Source organism: Amphiura filiformis, chromosome 16, assembly GCF_039555335.1.
Source record: "Amphiura filiformis chromosome 16, Afil_fr2py, whole genome shotgun sequence".
Lineage (NCBI taxonomy): Eukaryota > Metazoa > Echinodermata > Ophiuroidea > Amphilepidida > Amphiuridae > Amphiura > Amphiura filiformis.
In genome coordinates, this window is record NC_092643.1 from 54,900,376 (window position 1) to 54,917,132 (window position 16,757).

The 16,757-nt window shown below is 36.2% G+C and overlaps 2 protein-coding genes across 2 annotated transcripts in view; one reads left to right on the forward strand and one right to left on the reverse strand.

Moving 5' to 3' along the window:
• LOC140136216 (uncharacterized) overlaps positions 1-16,757 on the forward strand; it is a 49,422-nt gene that overhangs the window by 8,556 nt on the left and 24,109 nt on the right. The window lies entirely within an intron of this gene.
• LOC140136217 (uncharacterized) lies at positions 111-16,656 on the reverse strand. The gene is made up of 6 exons (XM_072157937.1): positions 16,522-16,656; positions 11,353-11,580; positions 9,330-9,419; positions 8,077-8,205; positions 5,485-5,537; positions 111-1,392 (listed from the first exon to the last, which is right to left on the reverse strand). Exons 2-6 carry the CDS (start codon positions 11,522-11,524, stop codon positions 1,309-1,311), a joined length of 528 nt encoding a protein of 175 aa, XP_072014038.1. The 5' UTR covers positions 11,525-11,580; positions 16,522-16,656; the 3' UTR covers positions 111-1,308.

The following is a 16,757-nucleotide window of genomic DNA, read 5'->3' on the forward strand; positions in this document are numbered from 1 at the left end:
TTTGAAAACATTTAAAAATATTGTTGTAGTGTGTTTTCATACAAAACGTTTTAAAACGTTATCATGACCTTTATATAACCTTTATTATAGGATGATATGTTCAAAATTGTTTTAACCTATAAATGTTATGGTAGTTAAAGCCATATTATAACATTTGCTGAGGAAGACGCCCTCAATGAATTTTTAAAATTCCCTTTTTTACACGATTAAATTGTACTTTATTAAACCAATATACCCTGCAAAAATCAAGACTCTAGGTGCTGTAGTTTTGTCAAAATCCGAGATTTTGAATAAAACGCCGGAACCGGCGCTTTATTATTACAATGGAATTATTAGTCGAACGCATACACGATGTTCATAACACACAGTACGTACACGGCGTGCGGGACGGTGATATACACAACAAAGGGTTGTACCACAACATGACCGAAGGAGTGGTACGTATTGGCGACATGTGCGCTGGTAGTAAATTCCAATTTTCTTTGCTTTGCTGTAGTTGTTCGGCTCAAAAATAAAAGGGGATATATCTGACAGTAAAAGCTAACATTTTATGGCAAAGAAATGCTAATCTATTTTGTTTGAAAATGTTATAATATGGCTTAATCCTGTTGCATAATCATTTCTACTGCGAATAATCTTTCCGTATACCGCCACTACAAACCACTATAGTTTTTAATGTAAACTACTGTCATAACACGTCACCTGCAAAGTTGATACGGTACTGCAGCAAAAATGTTTAAAATGAGGTCGGTGTCGTCTCGGCGGCAAACTATTTGAAACTGGTACCATATTTGTGTCTCTCGTATGGTATTGCGGTAACCAGGCGGCGGATGACATGATCGAGCCGGCAACTTGTGAAACCGCCCGGCCGTATGGCATTTTCCAATATAGTCGGTTATTTTTGTGGGGTTCATTATCGAACCCCAACGGTTTTAGCTTGTATTTATATTATTTATCAACATAGGCCTATTTGTTTGTGATATTTCAAGCGGTTTAAAATTTCAAAATAATCCCATTCAATTACACGGTTGACGATGAAAATTTACTGAATTTAGAGAATGCAATGCGGCCACCACCTGGCGGTAACCTCGAACAACATCCATTTTAGTAGCTCCATTATCAAACATTCACAGTCTTCGCACAAACATACATTTCTTTGAATTTGTTGAACTACATATTTTTTAATTACTGATACCACTATAATAATCAGTTCATCGAAGTTTTCACATCAGAAATACAATGGATATTAATAATTCAACAAAATAACAGGGCTAGATGTATAATTCTCCATGCCTGCACATCTATATACTAAATAAGTATATAATCGAAAGTTAAGCATAAGAGAACTTCTTCTTCCTTGTTTACCAAGGTGAGGTTACCTTTATACGGACCCTGTCAAGAAAACCATACAAAAATGTTTAATGCACCAATATTAGCAAAATTATTTATAATCCTAACGTCACCGCTGGTACTACTAACTACTGGGTGTCTCCCTTTACAAGGGGGGTAGCAGACCAAGGAGTCAACAAGGGTCGCATTTCATACAACACGGTTCAAGTTGTTCAGATGGGTAAAAATCATGACAATAACAATATTCAGAAAAGGTATAGACGAATCCGACGAGCCAAGTGATGGTCAGGATTTGCGCCAAACTAGCGTAGTCCGTTTGGATTGCGATCCAAGACGCCCACTTTCACGAGCGCATCGGAGCGCGTAGCACTTGCGCCGCGTCATGGGAGCGGTAAAAGGCCACCAGCTATGGCCGCCAGTGAGGTGTAGGAATGTGTCAAGTCGGATTCGTGTATAGTTTGACCTATCTGCAACACCATGAACACACCATTCTTCAGTTATATCCGGAGGGCACTCAACTTTAGAAGTGACGGGTATGTGCCTACCGGCGTCGCAAAGTAGGGGCCTATCGGGTACAAAGTGTTATTTGAAAAAAGGGGGTCATTGGGTACAAACAAAATAAAAAAGGGGGTCATTGGGTAGAAAATTTTGAAAAAATAGAGCAAAATTTTGAAAGTTTCGGCATAATTTTGAAAAAATGGAGCATTTTGGCATTACTTTGTTGCATTTTGATGATGCTATTCTAGAAAATTTAGCAAAAAAGCGGGTCATTGGGTAGCCGCAACCAAAAAAAAGGGGGTCATTGGGTAGCCGCAACTAAAAAAAAATGTTGGTCATCGGGTATAGTGGATTTCAAAAGAGGGGCCTATTGACAGGCACATACCGTCACTTCCAAAGTTGAGTGCCCCCCCCTGGGTAGTTATACGCAAAATCGTGTCACTTTTGTTTGGCCACTTAGGTCCGTATGTATAAAAGAGTTAGACCGGGTCTAAAGATAGACCTGGTCTAAGTGGAATTTAGTTCCAAATAAGGAATAGTTTACATTTTCTAGAATGCTTTCGTTGTCAAAATCCGACAATAAGGATCACCTCTCAACCGCTGCAGCCTATAGGTTCTTAAAATCCTTATGCCGTCCTATTAAAGGTCGCACATAAAGCCACTACCTAGGACAACTTCGCATTCCTGATGCTTGAACTAGCAAGGACTATTAAATGAAACAGGTATTATTATGCTCCTCCAGATGGGAAGGGGAAGCCTAATTGATCGCCAACATTCTAAGAAGTAGGTCTATTCTATTACCTTACAGGCAGGAATGTTCTAGGTATGCTGTAATTAGCCCAATTGTCAGGACTGACTGTTAAAATCAGGGTTAGGGTTAGGATTAGGGTTAGGGTTATAAGCTTACAAGAAATAATTACGTGAAGGATCGACCAAAATGTTATTACAAATTTGCCCTTAACTGTTGCACATCCAGTTTGGTATCATTATAATAGGTGAACATAATTATTCCCTTTCACACGGCACTATTCATTCTATAATGTAATTAAGGCTCACATACGTGTCATCTAGGATACTTGATATAAGTCAATGTTCTGAAATAAGAATTCGATAGGTCAAATAGTGTTGAATATATGTAATAAAATGTAAATGTATTAAATTGTGTTTTTGGTCAAAAATTGTATTTAAAAAAACCGTTTAGGACTCAAGATTTCACTGTCAAGTTTCTTTTACCTACTTAACCTGGTCATCAAAATGCATATTAATTATCAAGATTAATTATCATTTCAATGAAGCCATCGCATCATAATCACGTATTAATATTGAACATTATGATCAAAATATTGAATTACGTGAAAGTGGTTACCATTTTCGACGCCATCTTGGATTAAGAAGTGACAGAAGTAAATGCGCAAGAGTACACCATGCAAATACTATGCCATTATAATAAGCAAGCGATTATATGAGGTGTACAGGTTATAACAAAAAATTAAACATTATACAATTTTGAAAATACTATTAGGAAAACATGTCACTTATTGATTGTATGGAATTTTACTTGTCGTAAAGGTATTTTCTTAAGGGGGTACTACACCCATTAATTTTTTTTTGCATTTTTTTGCATTTTGTGAAGAAATTACAAAAAAAAAATTGGACAAAGTGGTATGCAAAATGAAGGGGCAAATCTTCTCGTTTTATTGGTGGTATCGGTATCAATGTAGCTTACATGCTTTTACAGATAGAAGCCAAAAGGAGGTACATCACTGATGATTTAAATTCACTTCATTTTGGAAAGCTTACTATCAACGGATTTCGTTAAAATTTTGGATATGTGTTGCTAACACATTAGGGAAATAAAGTTGATATGTAAAATGGGAATAAGTGGTTCCTGATTTCTTTTATGACTTCATGAACTTGGTGCTCCACAACTATCAAAAAGGAACTGGTTAAAATGCTTCTATTTTCAATGTTGAGCTATATTTTGCATTTTTAACTTGCGACATTATTGCACTGAAACTTAATTAAGCCATAGGTAACAGGTTACAACAACCATACTACAGCAATGATGAAAAAAATTGTATTTCTTGTTACCTATTCAACCATATATGGTAGTTTTCCGTAAGCTTAAGTTTTGTGATTTTGGTAACTATTTTATATTTATTTGTGAAATCCGTCTCAACTAGGCATTCTAAATTGTACTCACCATTTACATCCCAAGGTATATTAGTATATCCACCATGCACTTCTCGATATATATCCAGTTAAAGACAGAATATCAAAATTATGCCTCATATGATATCACAGACTCTCACATGTGTATTCAAAATTGATGCTTAAATTTGACCTGAACCAATTGACCTATAACCTGAAATACGGTGACCTAATAGCCTTTTCTTCTCCTAACAACTAATGACTATGCATCCATTGTATAAGTGTTTATTTAATTTATTCAGTGTTATATCATGGTAGGTATTTTGCATGCACCACTATAGATTTTCTATAGAGAGTATAACAAAGGATTTAATGTATTCTATTCATGTACCCTACTTGAACATTTTCAAAAGAATAAATTATGGTTTGTTATGAAACACAGATCTGAGTTACTAGGTTACAGTAAACAAAAAAATATATAGGGCTAAAATGACTTACTAAAATTGTTGAAATTCACTTTATATGTAGATATATTTTATAAGTTCAGGACATGAGGTGATAAACATATATATGTACTTAATAAAATTGAAAGAAAAAAAAGAAGAGGGGTACTGATGAAAATCGGGGTATTATATCGCCTTAAGTTAATATTATAAGCTTTGTTTCAATAAATTCGGTGTTCTACAAGTGTGCATAGTAGTCCTAAAATAGCTCGGGCCACTTTCGTGTCTTTTTGAAGCAATGGTAACTGATTTGAGTCGAATTATGTGCCATCCGGTCGGTGCTCTTAAGATGGGGCATATAAAGTAGTATTTTAATTTATGATTTTGAAATAAATTTATTTACTAATGTCAATTAAGTGAAAGAAAGACATGAAAAACATTTGCTTTTGTTCTGAGATCTATGACGATTAGCATAAGAGTTTATTATAATCGGTATATACTCAAATTTGGGAAAAAAAGGGGGCTCAAATCGGACGATTTTGTAAAATCGGGCATAGCGTTTGAACCTGAACTAGCAAAGACACCAAGTATTTTTTTTCTGATATTACTGATTCTACTGCATATAACATTGTTGTCATGAACTATTCATTTTTCTCTGAGAAGCAAAATTGCAATTGTATCATTTTTATTTTTACAGTATGTACTTAGTTTGTACGCATGGTGCAATGAAAGTGTACAATTTGACTTTAATTAAAATGACATCTAAATTGGAGCACTTTTAGTTTCTGACTCCTGGTGTGGCCAAAACAACTTACCCAGGAATTGTGTGCAAAAATAAATAAGAATAAATAAATAAATAAATAAATAAATAAATAAATAAATAAATAAATAAATAAATAAATAAATAAATAAATAAATAAGATTAAACCACTTGCCATTTCATTGACTCATGGTTAACCTTGGAGATTTAGGCAGAAGTAGAGTGCGTATTTTCTTCACCCTGACAGGTAATTATTTAAAACAAAGAAATAAGTAATTTTACCTTGGCAATTTCTGGAACGTTCAAAATACCAGCCGCATACATGTAATACGTATCTGGAAAGATATAGCAAATCGTTATTCTGGAAAAATATACCAAATCGTTATTTAGCTAAAAGCTGCATTGATATGCAGCTCACAGTTTTAAAAAAATACAATAAACAATATGATAAATATAATATTAAAGAACATCAAGCACACAAATTTGACCAAAATGCCGAAACTCTCTCCCTGTCACGGTTGTTTCATGGCATTTAAAAACTACGTATTTTTTTTAAAAGGTGAACACTGATGGCGCTGTTTGTCTTAAATCGTGTTTTCATCGTTACAAGGGGTAAACGCTTGTATAATGGCATTAAAACATCAGAAGAAGAGTAACAAACAGCAAGTGAATTTTTAAAAGATCTTTTATCATGAAATGTCCATGTTTCCATTTGTAATTTCATGTTTAATTGCTAGTGTGCGATGCGTAATTCTCCTTTCCCCTGTACACTGTGCATTATGTTCAAAGTACGATAGAAATATCCATCGGTACCTATCGTTGGACAAAATGAGATGTTGCACCTAAAGTCTGTTTATCTACCTCGAGTCAACGGAACTAGCTTTGAAGTTCAGCGTGTGCTGCGTTGGCTTAGCGTGGTTAGTTGCGTGTACATATGCGGCACGTTGATCGCGCGCGTAAAAGTAGGTACACGCACCAAGTAACACTAGGCTAACGCAGAACACGCTGAACTTTCAAAGCTAGTGCCGGTGACTCGAGGTAGATATATAGACTATAATTTTTAAGACCCATTTCAAGTGATCACAGCGCAAGTGTAAAAAAAATATTTATAAATTGCTTAAAAGTGAAGAATAAGTCATTCCAATTGTCATTTTTGAAATGAAATATTTGGCAAAAATTACGAAAACGGCAGTATTGACGAAGTTGAATACATTATAGAAAAAAACAAATATATGTAGCTAATTCATGTACCAGAGTTGTAACGAGAAGAGTCATTTCATGGTCAAGTCGAGTCATTTTTAGCAATATCTCGAGTCGAGTCGAGTCAAATGACTCAAATGTCACTGCACAATCTCAATTTTCGAGTCAAGTCTCGAGTCATGACTCGTTACAAATCTGTCATGTATTGCCAGTGTATATATTACGTATTCATGTAAATGCCTTATCTTTTTAAACACAGCTTTCGGCTCAACAACTAGCAGGCTATGTTAGCACTATCTACGACAATGACAAAGGTACCAAAATCTGAATTTTATGATTTTACGATCATCCAGATGAGCAAATCATTTTAATATTTTACACATTAGCAAAAATTATGGTCGCAACAATAGGATTGATATTTGAACATTTTTTAAATTGATTTTAATTATTTGTCTAATGTTAATATTATCTCAATATATGACTAGAAGATGCATACTGCAGTTACTGTTCATTTTCTTATACACAATACACAGTGCTCTCACCATTGAAGTGTGACATCTACAAAAAATGTTAGAGGTATAGGACATTTCCTAGTGGGTGATTATTGATTGGCAAGTGCATATTTGGGCATAAGCGCAATCCACCATTCAATGTGGAGGATAGACTAGACTTTATCGATTGACTTTTCAAAAGCAGTTTCCTGTTAACCAGGTTTAAGTACTGCAAAGGTCGAATCATGTTTGCTGTGCAGAATAACTGCACTGTAGATACAGACTTGACATTTTTATATGGAATATTTTCGCAAAATTTCAAGACTGGTCTGGAAGGGGATGGCGGATTTAAGGCGACTGAATTTGATTTTTGTGGGGGTAAAAATTCTGAATTGAGCAACATTATTCTGATATTATCAAATTTATTGAAGTTTGAAGCGATATTTACTGAATCTAAATACCAATAAGTATTCGTCAGAACTGAAATGCATTTGTAATCTACCAGTTTTGAAAGTGGGAGGAGCTTAAAAAATATGGCTCTTAAAAGTGGTACGCACCCAGAAGTTTTGAATGGTCCCCTGGGGCCAAATGTCTTAAACTTACTGTACACAAAGAAACAGCGTGAGTTTATTGGACAACCAGGAATCCGCGCAATTGTTTTGTACCGTATGTTTATAACATTTGATCCCCAGGGGGCCATTCCAACTTTCTGAGTACGTACCACTTTTAAGAGCCCTATTTTTAAGCTCCTCCCATGTTCAAAAAATAAATACCTTACAAGCGTATTTCAGCTGTAATGAATGCCAGTTGTTGACGAAGATTAAGAAATATCACCTCAAACCCCTATAAATTTGACGATAACAGCACAGTATTGCATAAAGTCCGAAATTGTGTCCCAACACAAAGCTCAAATTCAGCCTTCTGAAATCCGCCATTTTAGGCAAATTCGCTACATTAAGAGCACCATAATATAAATTATGGAAAGCACATTTTCTATCAAACAAGTATATTACATCATCCCCAGACACACCCCAAATAATATTTAGCCCGTGCGGTTTATGCAGACTCCGTCCAGACCAGTCTTGGAATTTTGCGAAAAAAATATTCCATACTAAATGTCAAGTCTGTAGTATTAGTACTATGGAGTATAGTGTAAAGTCCGATTTTAGCCCTATTTACTCACCTCCCTTTACTAATGGACAAAGTTTGATACCGAATTTATGCCGTGCCCAGTCGCAGGCATCCACTTCCACGTAGGCCGGCCATCGATTGACTAAATTCACGATAAAATTTCCGGAACTTAGATTATAGGCTAGGACAAATCAAAAGTCAAATTTTACACTTTTTAATATTGCATAGTTAATGTATTGTCTTATTTACATATTTGCTTTATTAATGCCAAACGCATTTTAACCAAAATCGACATTTTTAAGTAATAGAACTGTGGCCACGATGTTATCTAGCCATGCCCCTTTAAGTTACAACATAATCTAAATTAAAGTGAAGACAGTGAGCGATAATTTACGTGTTAGAAATGGTGGTCAAGAAAGTTTGTCCTGAAATGAATTCATGAAGACCTTTACGAGTTCAAATACAAGAAACCACAATTTCAGTTTAAAACGTGATTGCTTATCATTTAATCATGGGAAGATCAAGAAGGTCGTCACCAGGAAGTCAAAAGTGCAGAAACGACGGTTATAATATTGAAGATCGAATTAAAAGACTGTTTACGTATGACGTCCTGTCAACCAGACCACAAATGCCGTGACTGCACATGTCAACAACCAATCATAACACGCCTTTGCCCTGACGTCAGACGCAAACTAGTTTAATTCGGTCTTCAATTATAGTTTTGCTAATTAAATGAAAATATAATAGGTTTGTGACTTAAAATGCAATTTAAAATATGTCCATTCGTCCATTTCACAATCCGTTACGGCGGGTCAGAGGAGAACATGGCCTAGCTATGTTTGCACTCAAATATTACGACAATGGTAATGGTGTGGGTTTTGTAAAAAAAAGCTTGATATAGTTTTGAGTTAAATGACCAAAGCTCAAAAATTATGGTTGCTGCCTTCCCTCTCGTATTAGTATTGATAAGCTTATTGTCTAGTGTACACATTTTTATTCAAATCATGAAATGTCAAAAATGCGACATGTTCCTGGTTTTGTCACAGCTGGTCACATATCAGTAAGGCGACGTAAAAAAGAATCCTGTTCTATTGGCGGTCGGAAGTGGGTCGGTCTGTAGGTTTTTTTTTTGGTTTTTTTTTTCTTAAATTGTTCAAAATAGCTGATTTTATATGATTTTAGCTAAATTAAAAAAAAAAGAAGAAAACTCTCCAAAACAAATTCTGGGTGGGTCGGTCGGGTTCGAAGGACAGGGTTTTTCGTCGCCTTACTACGCTCTTGAGTTGTCAGGACATAATAGCCTACCCGCAGTAAAATTTATTTCCAACCTTCCAAACTTGTCAACTACAGGAGGCAATGGACCTGCGGCTGCGCTGAAATATACATTTGGTAGGCCTGCCAAGCAAAAAAAACAAAACAAAACACAAGTTTAAGAAAACTATTATTACATATAAATTAAAATGATCATAGCGACATCGTCAAAAACAATAATGCTAACTTGAGTACGGATGTCATTATTTAAGTAACTAGTGCACCTGCAGCTGTAATGGCCCTGTAGTTATTAGGGCACCAGCTGATAGAGATACTGCTAGATCCCTGATGACCTTTTTGACTTATGACATGTTCCTGACATATCAATGATTCTTTTTACCATGTTTAAGCCCAATTGGGCATACTCTAACATTTGACCCCATACGAGTGACCGCAAGTGACCTCGGTTTGATTTTGTTCATGCTCCCAAGAAATGGAGAATACTTTTAGCCAAATTGGATGAAGTTTGAAATTTTGACCCCAGATGACCTTTGACCTCGGATGACCTCGATGTATTTTTCATGCTCCCCTCACACGAAGGATTCCACCCACCAAGTTTAAGCCCAATAAGGCAAAGTTTAAATTTAGCCCCTAGATGACATTTGACCTCGGTTGACCTCAATTTTGTTTCGCACATATATTCCCCTCATATCAAGGATTCCACCCACCAAATTTGAGCCCGATCGGACAAAGTTTGAAATTTGACCCTCCGTAATGACCTTTGACCTCGGTTGACCTCGATTTTATTTCGCTCATATATTCCCATCGTATCAAGCATCCCACCCACCAAGTGTGAGCCCGATCGGACAAAGTTTGAAATTTGACCCCCTCCGTAATGACCTTTGCCCTCGGTTGACCTCAATTTTATTTCGCGCATTATATTCCTCTCGCATCAAGGATTCCACCCACCAAATTTGGGCCCGATCAGACAAAGTTAAAATTTGACCTTTGACCTTGACCTCCGACGACCTTTCAAATCTCCCCATAAATGTGGAATGCCCGATATCTATCTATATCCGAAATATCGGATCGATGCGTCGAAGCGCGGCGAAACGCATAGCCGGACAGACAGACAGACAGACAGACAGACAGGGTTCATTATTTTATTAGTATAGATACAAGATGTATTACTCCGCCTACAGGGTCAAATACTTCCAACCACATGTCCCAGCAACCTCAGACTTGACAATACTTGTCCAGTAATAGAGATGTCCCAGAATTCCATTTTTGTTAAATTGTTACTTCCATCACGTATTTTCTTGCTATGCTGTATACCAGTACAAAGTGCCTTACTGTACTGGGGCCCCACTCTGATCTGGTATAGATAATTGAAAAAAAAATGGTGGATATTATTTTACCAAACAAATTACTCCCCATTCCAGAAAAATACAGCACAAATGAAACATAGCTCAATCCTAATCATTCATTTAGTTCTAACTGGCAACAAAAGAAAAATTTCGCTATTTGTCAAGATGTACGAAGGGCCAAAAACACGCATTTTAAAGGGTGTTTCGCATGTTGTGACAATCAAGTCTAAACACTTGTACGAAGTCTAACTTCAATTCATGCACTCTAATTTTTGGAAAAGGCATATTTTATTCTTATAACCAATCATTTAAGTAAAGTAACACCAAAAATTAGAGCAATATTTTCGACATATAATCAAGATTTTGAATGATTAAAGTTGTTCCTTTGATTTTTCAACTCGATTGTCAGAAAATGTGCCAAAAATGCATGATTTTGGCTCTTTTTTCAAGAAATTAGTAAAAAAAGTGAACTTTTCTTTTATCTGCAGCTAGTACTAAATTAATGATTAGGATTAAGCTATGTTTCACTTTGTAGGCCTTGCTAATATTTTTTAATCCCCCAAAAATAGTGCTGTATTTTTCTGGAATGGCGAGTAGACTGTAGTTTGGTAGGTGACCAACCTGAGTGAGGCCAAATGTGCTCTCACACCTATCCCATATTTGGTAAGACTAAGATTGTAGGAGGGGGAGATGTATGTTAATTGACTTACCACAGGATTTGACTTTAAAAGAATCAATTTGGGGTAACCAAGCTTCGATTGGAAAAATCTCATCCGGAGAAAGTTTTCTGATTCCGCAATCACCTTTGTATACGCTGTAGACGATGAAGGGAAGAGCCGCAGCTATCACAAGCAAACTGAGTACTCGATCTGAATGCGTCATCTTTCGATATATCAAAATGCCGATATCGCTACTGAAGTCGAGATTTATTGAGTAATCTGTAAATAAATAAATAAATAAATAATCAAAAATAGAGGTTAATTTTTCAGGTTCATTGAATTATACAACGTACAAATATACATCATTTTCATGATTTCATTTTTCATGATTGATAACGTCTGGGCCTACTGTGAGCCACAGGCCCTTGACCTATAATACCAAAGATGGCCGAATCAGATCGCGTCACATACTGCATTACATATTATATGTCTTACATTTATTTTCAAAGACATTATACATCTATTGAGATCCCATTGCATATACTTTCTTTAGATTGAAAATTACTTTAGAGCGGCAAAATACCTGGAATATGGGTTTTAACTAAAACAAAATAAAATTTCGAGGGTGTCCAGTGGGCGAACCGTGGTTTGCATTCCAGGGGTAAACAACACTTTGTCCAAAGTTATTTCGGCCAATATCGCTTTGTCCAAAGTTGTCCAACAATTTTATGTCCAATTATGTTTTGTACATTTTATATTTTGTTCAAATATATTTTGACCAAAAATAATTGGTCCAAGTGTTATTTTGTCCCATTTATATTCTGTCCAAATATATTTTGTCCAAAAATATTTGGTCCAAGTGTTATTGTGTCCCATTTATATTTTGTCCAAATATATTTTGTCCAAAAATATTTGGTCCAAGTATTATTTTGTCCCATTTATATTTTGTCCAAATATATTTTGTCCAAAAATATTTGGTCCAATAACCTTATTACATGTAGCATGATTAGTCAAAATATTTAATTTCACTTGTCATGCTGTATAACTGGCATAACTATATTGTCTACCTAAAAGATATAAATGTATACTGCTTCAATAAATGTGCATGAATTTAATAAAGAAGTTGAAATTCAATTTTATTGTCGAGTCTATCAGTATATAAGGATTCAAGAAGTGGAATCTTTACCACAAGACTCTGTGATGGCCCTAAATGCTGCAGCGGCAGATCTAGGCCTTGTCATCAGTGCACCTAAGACAGAATATATGACTGCAAACTGTAACGCCCAACCAGCACTTGAAGTCTATGGTAGTACCATCAACCATGTCACAGACTTCAAGTATTTGGGTTCCAAGATGGGCTCTAGTGTTGGAGACCTAAAAAGAAGAAAAGCACTAGCCTGGGCAGCTTTCTGGGAACTGGAACGCCTTTGGAGAAGCCCGTCCTTGCCAATCGAAACAAAAATCAAGCTGTTTCAGACAACGTGTGGTACTGTCTTTCTGTACGGGTGCGAGTCATGGGCAATTACCAAGGACATGGAAAACAAGATCAATTGCTACAGAGTCATGTTAAACATCAAGCGTGTGGATCGGATTCCAAATGAAACCATCTACAACCTGACCAACACCACTCCACTGGTTGCCAGAGTCAAGCTTCATCAACTCAAATTTCTCGGCCATATACTGCGTCTTAAAGATGGCGAGCCTGTGAAAGAATATGCGCTTCATATTCCACCACATGGGAAGAGGAAACCGGGACGGCCACGCACACTGTACTTACAGTATGTCCAGCACCTCCTGGGAGATACTGAAGGGATGCTGCAGCCAAACAAAATTGTTTCGCTTGCCCAAGATCGCATTAGTTGGAGAAAGCTTGTAGTCGCCTGCTCCGCAGCCGACTGATGATGATGACTAAATGCTAGTCTCATTCTGCGTGTTTCTACTGGGGAACGGTTGGCGGGTAATGTGGTTTAGTTTAGGGTGTTACCGGTTAATATGCCCAGTGGAAACAGATCGGTTCAGAGTGATGCGGTGTGGACTCCCGGCAAACGTGATCCACCTCATGAGGTAGACCATGTGGTGCGCGACACCCAGTATTTCTGTCAGTGGAAACACAACGGTTAACGGTTGCTGGATGTTGAACTTCTTTTATGTACATTTTATGTATCACATCGTGACCTTAAAAGCAGCTGGGTGTCAGGAAAATATTTTCAGTGCTTCCGGTACACACCACAACTATTATTTTAAGCACCATTAGAAACGTGCTGGTTGTTGCCTGAATCGGATTGTGGGTTACCAGGTTATACCGGGTTATACCGGGTTATACCGGGTAAAAATACGCATATTGTCCGAGTCCATATGCTTCAGAAAGTCTTGATCAAATGGGTTTTGAACAACTTCCACATGTCTCATCTCCACCCTGTCATGTTTTCAAGCCCATAACCGGGGAGGGGACATGGGGGTCCACCGACAACAAAAACAGTCTGACTCGCCTGCCAAAAGAGCTTCATCTCCGCACATAGTTTTTGGAACTCAAGGCCCAGTTGATTAAATCGGTGCTAATGTCACCCAATTCCATTTTCATTGCCAGACATGAACCATCCTGGAATGTTAATGAAATCATTTAATCTTATAATTTCCAACTTTGTTTGATTTTATAATTGTTTGTAATTTTATCCTGCCCTGCCTGCAATCGGTATAGATTGGAGTTGTTCTTGGTTATGTGTGTTGTTTTCTTTATGATTCAATAAGAAAGATGATTGAATCAAATTGTCCATAAAAAAACAGTAACCTAATTTAATTTCTTTTAGAAAATTCACATTTTGAACGCTGGTTCATCATGTAGTACCAGTAACTAGACACATTGTGTTATTGAATTGCATAACCTTACATTATGACCATGACCTGAGATGAAAACACAAATGTTAGCTTGGTGTACAAACACATGAAGCACCATTTCAGGTTTACAATTTATAGTTTAAAAAGTTTTGTTTCAAACCTAGGAATAATAAAATAACGTTGTTATTGGAATTATATTCAAAATCATTTTTCTTCACTCGCACCCTAGCATTAGTGTTATTACTATCAATACAGTATGATGTTCAAAATAAAAAATAAATAATTAGGCACATACTGCAGTTACTGTCCGTTTTCCTATACACAATACACAGTGCTCTCACCATTGACGCCTGACCTCTACAAACAGTGTATGTTATAGGTATGTGGGTATTGCCTAGTTAACATCACTGTGTGAAAAATAACCAGCCAATGTTTAAACTATTCTCCAAACTTCTAGCAAATTTATTTCTCTAACATGACCTAAAATTACAGCTAGGTTAGATGTTCAGAAGGGGTCGCACTTTCGTAGAATATGAGTGAAGGCAAAGCATAGCTAGCTCATAGTTAATTGAATGGAGATTTGACCGAAAATATTGAGCTATATTGGTAACGGACCGCTCCGTTCTGAAGGATCCCACAAAAAAACGGTACAAGCTACATTTAAACTATTCTATGAAATTCTAGAAAATATAGTTTTGTAACATGTCCTAAATTTTAGCTAATTTAGGTGTTTGGAGAGGGTCGCACTTTTGTGTTTTAGGAAGGATATGTAAACGACAGATAACACCAAAAATATGAAGAAATTATTTCCAAACCGTGTTAAGTCAACAATCATTATGTTGCTCATTTTCAAAAATGCTTGTTTACAAAAAGCAGGCCATTGTCTCATTTCGTGAACAAAGGTACACATACCATTGTTTCCTTTCGTTTCCTTTATAATCGGTTACCCAACTGAAGCTATAATACCAGCTTTATTGCGATATCGCACATGTAAAACAGACACTTGTGCACAACCAGAGAAGATCCGATTTAATCAGTTGAGCTGTTTCAATGAGTGTTATCTTGGTTTAATAGCTTTTAATGGGGTTTAAGTCCTGCAAAGGTCGAGATGAATTCTACTGTAGACATGACTGCATCATGACAACTTCTACTTGGAAGTTGGCATCAAGGAAGAACAGGTGAACAGTGTTTTCTTCAGGTTGAAAGTGGCATATTATACACAATATAATTCGGACAAAATAATCTTTTATAAATAAAGTTTGACAATGTACTATAGGACAATGTATGTACAATGTAGGACAAAACAACAACACAAAATGTTTTTGGACAAAATAATTAGGACAAAACAGCAACACTTGGAACAAAATGGGTTTGGACAACATATAAGTAGGACAATATCAATAAAATATTTTTGTGTAGAAATTGTAGCATCCGAGTAGAAGTAGAAGTAGTAGTAGTAGTAGTAGTAGTAGTAGTAGTAGTAGTAGTAGTAGTAGTAGTAATAGTAGTAGTAGTAGTAGTAGTAGTAGTAGTAGTAGTAGTAGTAGTAGTAGTAGTAGTAGTAGTAGTAGTAGTAGTAGTAGTAGTAGTAGTAGTAGTAGTAGTAGTAGTAGTAGTAGTAGTAGTAGTAGTAGTAGTAGTAGTAGTAGTAGTAGTAGTAGTAGTAGTAGTAGTAGTAGTGTAGTGGTGTAGTAGTAGTAGTAGTATGTAGTGCCTAGTAGTAGTAGTAGTAGTGGTGTAGTAGTAGTGCCTGTAGTAGGTGGTAGTAGTAGTAGTAGTAATAGTAGTAGGTAGTAGTAGTAGTGGTGTAGTAGTAGTAGTGGTAGTAGTAGTAGTAGTGGTGTTAGTAGTGTTGGAGTAGTAGTAGTAGTAGTAGTAGTAGTAGTAGTAGTAGTAGTAGTAGTAGTAGTAGTAGTGTAGTAGTAGTAGTAGTAGTAGTAGTAGTATTAGTAGTAGTAGTAGTAGTAGTAGTAGTAGTAGTAGTAGTAGTAGTAGTAGTAGTAGTAGTAGTAGTAGTAGTAGTAGTAGTAGTAGTAGTAATAGTAATAGTAGTAGTAGTAGTAGTAGTAGTAGTAGTAGTAGTAGTAGTAGTAGTAGTAGTAGTAGTGGTATTGATTATTGAAATAAAATCCATCGATGTTGCCGATTACAGGTCAAACCTTGAATATGGATCCCTATAAGCTCCTATAACCAATAGGCCTAAATGATATACTTGCCGATACAACTGTAATCACAGAAGGTCTTATGTTCTAAATGACAGTAATGACAGGGCTTACTTGTAACACAAGACAAATATCCCAATGAATTATCCGGAAACTATTCAAACTGAGCAAGTAATACAAATATGCGCGACGATTTGCCATTATACTTTTGTATATCACCTACCTTGCTATTGGTGTAATAATATGTCAAAATGAAGAGTCTTTCCTAAAACAATCTGCAGCTTATTCCTCGTGTAAGAGTAAAAATTCTGTAGCTTTGGGCTTTTGGTTAACGTAGTTTCGCAATTGTTATTGCGACAATGACAATGGAGCGTGACGTTAATAGTCACCGGGGTCATATAGCATCATATCCTATTCATCATTGACAATAATGTTCCAAGGTCAGGTGGTCGTGACTAC

Bases quoted from the DNA above. Each gene is read 5' to 3' on its own strand.
- LOC140136217 (XM_072157937.1), bottom strand. From the start codon at position 11,524: ATGACGCATTCAGATCGAGTACTCAGTTTGCTTGTGATAGCTGCGGCT. The intron at 9,420-11,352 runs GTAAGTCAATTA...TTTGCTTGGCAG, and splicing joins TTTTAAAGTCAAATCCTGTG to GCCTACCAAATGTATATTTC. The intron at 8,206-9,329 runs GTAGGCTATTAT...GATTTGTCCTAG, and splicing joins GGAAATAAATTTTACTGCGG to CCTATAATCTAAGTTCCGGA.